Raw genomic sequence first — 5,000 nt, forward strand, 5'->3', positions numbered from 1 at the left:
CATGGTGACCCGTGTTTTCTGTATAGTAACCCGTGTTTTCTGCATCATGGTGACCCGTGCTTTCTGCATCATGGCGACCCGTGTTTTCTGTATCATGGTGACCCGTGTTTTCTGTATCATAGTGACCCGTGTTTTCTCCATCATGGTGACCCGTGTTTTCTGTATCATAGTGACCCGTGTTTTCTCCATCATGGTAACCCGTGTTTTCTGCATCATGGTGACCCGTGCTTTCTGCATCATGGTGACCCGTGTTTTCTGTATCATGGTGACCCGTGTTTTCTGTATCATGGTGACCCGTGTTTTCTGTATCATGGTGACCTGTGGTTTCTGCATCATAGTGACGCGTGTTTTCTGCATCATGGTGACTCGTGTTTTCTGTATCATTGTGACCCGTGTTTTCTGTATCATAGTGACCCGTGTTTTTTCCATCATGGTGACCCGTATTTTCTGTATCATAGTGCCCCGTGTTTTCTGTATCATGGTGACCCGTGGTTTCTGTATCATAGTAACCCGTGTTTTCTGCATCATGGTGACCCGTGTTTTCTGTATCATGGTGACCCGTGCTTTCTGTATCATAGTGACCCGTGTTTTCTGTATCATAGTGACCCGTGTTTTCTGCATCATGGTGACCTGTGGTTTCTGTATCATAGTAACCCGTGTTTTCTGCATCATGGTGACCCGTGTTTTCTGTATCATGGTGACCTGTGTTTTCTGCATCATGGTGACCCGTGTTTTCTGTATCATGGTGACCCGTGTTTTCTGCATCATGGTAACCCGTGTTTTCTGCATCATGGTGACCCGTGTTTTCTGTATCATGGTGACCCGTGTTTTCTGCATCATGGTAACCCGTGTTTTCTGCATCATGGTGACCCGTGCTTTCTGCATCATGGTGACCCGTGTTTTCTGTATCATGGTGACCCGTGTTTTCTGTATCATGGTGACCCGTGCTTTCTGCATCATGGTGACCCGTGTTTTCTGTATCATGGTGACCCGTGTTTTCTGTATCATAGTGACCCGTGTTTTCTGTATCATAGTGCCCCGTGTTTTCTGTATCATAGTGACCCGTGTTTTCTGCATCATGGTGACCCGTGTTTTCTGTATCATAGTGACCCGTGTTTTCTGTATCATAGTGCCCCGTGTTTTCTGTATCATGGTGACCTGTGGTTTCTGTATCATAGTAACCCGTGTTTTCTGCATCATGGTGACCCGTGTTTTCTGTATCATGGTGACCCGTGCTTTCTGCTTCATGGTAACCCGTGTTTTCTGCATCATGGTGACCCGTGTTTTCTGTATCATAGTAACCCGTGTTTTCTGTATCATGGCGACCCGTGTTTTCTGTATCATGGTGACCCGTGCTTTCTGCTTCATGGTAACCCGTGTTTTCTGCATCATGGTGACCCGTGTTTTCTGCATCATGGTGACCCGTGTTTTCTGCATCATGGTAACCCGTGTTTTATGCATCATGGTGACCCGTGTTTTCTGCATCATGGTGACCCGTGCTTTCTGCATCATGGTAACCCGTGTTTTCTGCTTCATGGTAACCCGTGTTTTCTGCATCATGGTAACCCGTGTTTTATGCATCATGGTGACCCGTGTTTTCTGCATCATGGTGACCCGTGCTTTCTGCATCATGGTAACCCGTGTTTTCTGCATCATGGTAACCCGTGTTTTCTGCATCATGGTGACGCGTGTTTTCTGCATCATGGTAACCCGTGTTTTCTGCATCATGGTGACCCGTGTTTTCTGTATCATTGTGACCCGTGTTTTCTGTATCATGGCGACCCGTGTTTTCTGTATCATTGTGACCCGTGTTTTATGTATCATGGTGACCCGTGTTTTCTGTATCATTGTGACCCGTGTTTTCTGCATCATGGTGACCCGTGTTTTCTGTATCATTGTGACCCGTGTTTTCTGTATCATGGTGACCCGTGTTTTCTGTATCATTGTGACCCGTGTTTTCTGTATCATGGTGACCCGTGTTTTCTGTATCATTGTGACCCGTGTTTTCTGCATCATGGTGACCCGTGTTTTCTGTATCATTGTGACCCGTGTTTTCTGTATCATGGTGACCCGTGTTTTCTGTATCATAGTAACCCGTGTTTTCTGTATCATGGTGACCCGTGTTTTTGGCATCATGGGGACCCGTGCTTTCTGTATCATGGTGACCCGTGTTTTCTGTATCATGGTGACCCGTGTTTTCTGTATCATAGTGACCCGTGTTTTCTGTATCATGGTGACCCGTGTTTTCTGTATCATGGTGACCCGTGTTTTCTGTATCATGGTGACCCTTGTTTTCTGTATCATGGTGACCCGTGTTTTCTGTATCATAGTAACCCGTGTTTTCTGTATCATAGTGACCCGTGTTTTCTGTATCATAGTGACCCGTGTTTTCTGTATCATGGTGACCCGTGTTTTCTGTATCATAGTGACCCGTGTTTTCTGTATCATGGTGACCCGTGTTTTCTGTATCATGGTGACCCGTGTTTTCTGTATCATAGTGACCCGTGTTTTCTGTATCATAGTAACCCGTGTTTTCTGTATCCTGGTGACCCGTGTTTTCTGTATCATTATGCTCCTATGTTTTGTACGTGATCGGGATGTTATGTTTTCTATATGATCGTGATCTTTTGTTTTATGCATGATCCTAAAGCTTTGTTTTCTATAGGATCGTGACGCTATTTGTTCTACTTTATAGCGATTATGTCGTTACTCTTTTAACATGTCCCAATGCTTTTTACATTATTGCGATCCTGTGTTTCTTCCTTACCGTGTTCCTGTGTCCAGTCCGCATTGAGGCCACATCACGTGTGTCAGTACAAGCCTGGTTTCTCCGTCCCTTCCTACGTCACGTTCAAAGTGGAGATTCTCTCTTTGGTCCCTGCTGCGTCACTCATCTATGACGTCATCTATGACGAGGAAATTCAAGTCCTCGTTGACTTCGCCAAAGAAAACGTAAAGGCTCTAGCTGTTTTCTTCGATTCTGTGAATAGTGTTGATGACACAATAATTCAAGAAAAAACACGTACATAGTTAGAAAAACAAATCTTAAATGTCACTATCGACCGCTTTGGAAGCGCACCATGAGAAATAGGCCTTTTGTTTCGCAACAAGGAACAATCCATCTTTGCTGGGGAGTTTTGTAATTTGAATTTTAGCACGATGATAGGAGAAATGCTGCTGCTGATTGTGTAACTCTGCTATAAGTAACCTTGGAATCTGTCCCTTACCCTTCCCCCCTCGTCCACATGCCTTCGCTCCTCCCAACAGCCCCCCCCCCCCCCCTCACGCACGCCCCACCCCCTCTTCACCCTCACCCCCGCTGGTTCTCCTTACCCCTTCAATTCGCAGCACAATATTTGGACACAAGCGTAACGTTAATGTCGATTGCTTGAAACAACAATTGTTAGTAGCAGCAGGGAGGATACGACTGTATAAACAATTCCCTTGCCACCATTTGTTCTGGTTTTGTTCATTACTGTTATTCAATTTTGATTTAAATTATTTAATTCAGATCAATAGTAGAAGCGGAAGAAAATACGTGTAATCACGAATTTCCGTCCAATATAATGTTGTGTAATTTTGTTCAAGCTGGGCACTGCGCGGATTGGAAACGACAACGCCCGTGTCGACTTGAAGTCAAGGACGAGTCAGTTGTGAGTTTAAAAAGTTATACTTCGATCGGAAGAGTGACAAAAACGCTTTCCGTGCTCTGTCTGTCTCTATGTCTCTCTGTCTGTCTGACTGTCTGTCTGTCTCTTTCTGTCTCTCTCTGTCTCTCTTTCTCTCTCTTTCTCTCTCTCTCTCTCTCTTTCTCTCTCTCTCTCTCTCTCTCTCTCTCTCTCTCTCTCTCTCTATCTCCCTCCCTCTCTCTCTCGTCTGAATCTGTTGAGTGTCATATGTTAGCAGATGATACTACCTTACATGTGTAACCGAGTGCCGTAACACTACGATCACCTCGGGAGGCGAAGTGCAATCAAACAGGATTGAAAATATTAGGGCTTATTTCTTAGCCCTATAAAAACTGTTATGCAAACCCGAAGGTTTCCATGAACATACAGACAATCGGAAACCACCAGACCCCATCACAAACAGAATTCCACAATCCACCGGTGTTGACTTAAAGGCCAACAACTTGTGTGCAGAGTCTGCTGTGAAAGGAGCGGTAGTCTCCCCTCTCACACATGCAACAGGGAAAAGCCCTGCACAAATTCAAGACAAATTGCAACAGAGCCTAAACATGTTTCGGAGTGGTGTTCTGCGTATGCTTATTAATCCATATAAAACAAAGTCTATGATAATCAGCACTCGCCAAAAACATCAACTTTCAGAAATGACTCTGAGTCTGTCCCTAAATGAGCACTCCATTGAGCAAGTATCTGAGCACCGTTTACTGGGACTTACTGTTGATAATAATCTCAAATGGCAGACTCACATCAATGGAATGTGCAAAAAAAAAAGCAAAAAACCTGTTTCTTTTGTCAAAGTTACAAAGCATTATTAATCTAGACACAAGAAAACTATTTTACAATGCCCACATAAAGCCCCATATTGATTATGCTTCCATAGTATGGGACGGGTGTAGTGAAGTTTACTTGAAGAAGCTGAAATCACTCCAGCGTAGAGCTGCTAAACTAGTTCTGCCCAGTCCATCTCTTTCTACAAAGGAAAAGATGAAAAGTATTGGGATGTTAAGCTAAAAGAAGCCGCTTTTGTACAATAAATGTTCATTTATGTATAAAGTCGTCTGTAAGGACGCCCCAACATATCTTATACAACTCTTCAAATCATCTCCGTCATATTATTCAAACACTCGAAATAAGCTTGCCTTGCCAAGGCCCCGCATCGATTTGTTTAAAGCTAGTTTTTCTTATTCTGGTGCGTTCCTTTGGAATTCACTACCTGTAAATATTAGGTCATGTCTGTCATTATCTTCTTTTAAAAGACAGCTCCGAAAGCACCTCTCTAACGACTAAGTCGGTGTACAATTTGAGCGAGTGTGT

At 43.9% G+C, this 5,000-nt stretch overlaps 1 protein-coding gene across 4 annotated transcripts in view; it reads left to right on the forward strand.

Moving 5' to 3' along the window:
* LOC138978930 (prolyl 4-hydroxylase subunit alpha-1-like) overlaps window positions 1-5,000 on the forward strand; it is a 22,012-nt gene that overhangs the window by 7,278 nt on the left and 9,734 nt on the right. For all 4 annotated transcript variants that reach the window (XM_070351741.1, XM_070351743.1, XM_070351742.1 and 1 more), the window contains exons 8-9: window positions 2,785-2,952; window positions 3,589-3,653. In XM_070351741.1, coding sequence (XP_070207842.1) covers window positions 2,785-2,952; window positions 3,589-3,653 — 233 coding nt within the window. The remainder of the gene's footprint in view (window positions 1-2,784; window positions 2,953-3,588; window positions 3,654-5,000) is intronic.

Source organism: Littorina saxatilis, linkage group LG10 (assembly GCF_037325665.1).
Source record: "Littorina saxatilis isolate snail1 linkage group LG10, US_GU_Lsax_2.0, whole genome shotgun sequence".
NCBI classification, from domain to species: domain Eukaryota; kingdom Metazoa; phylum Mollusca; class Gastropoda; order Littorinimorpha; family Littorinidae; genus Littorina; species Littorina saxatilis.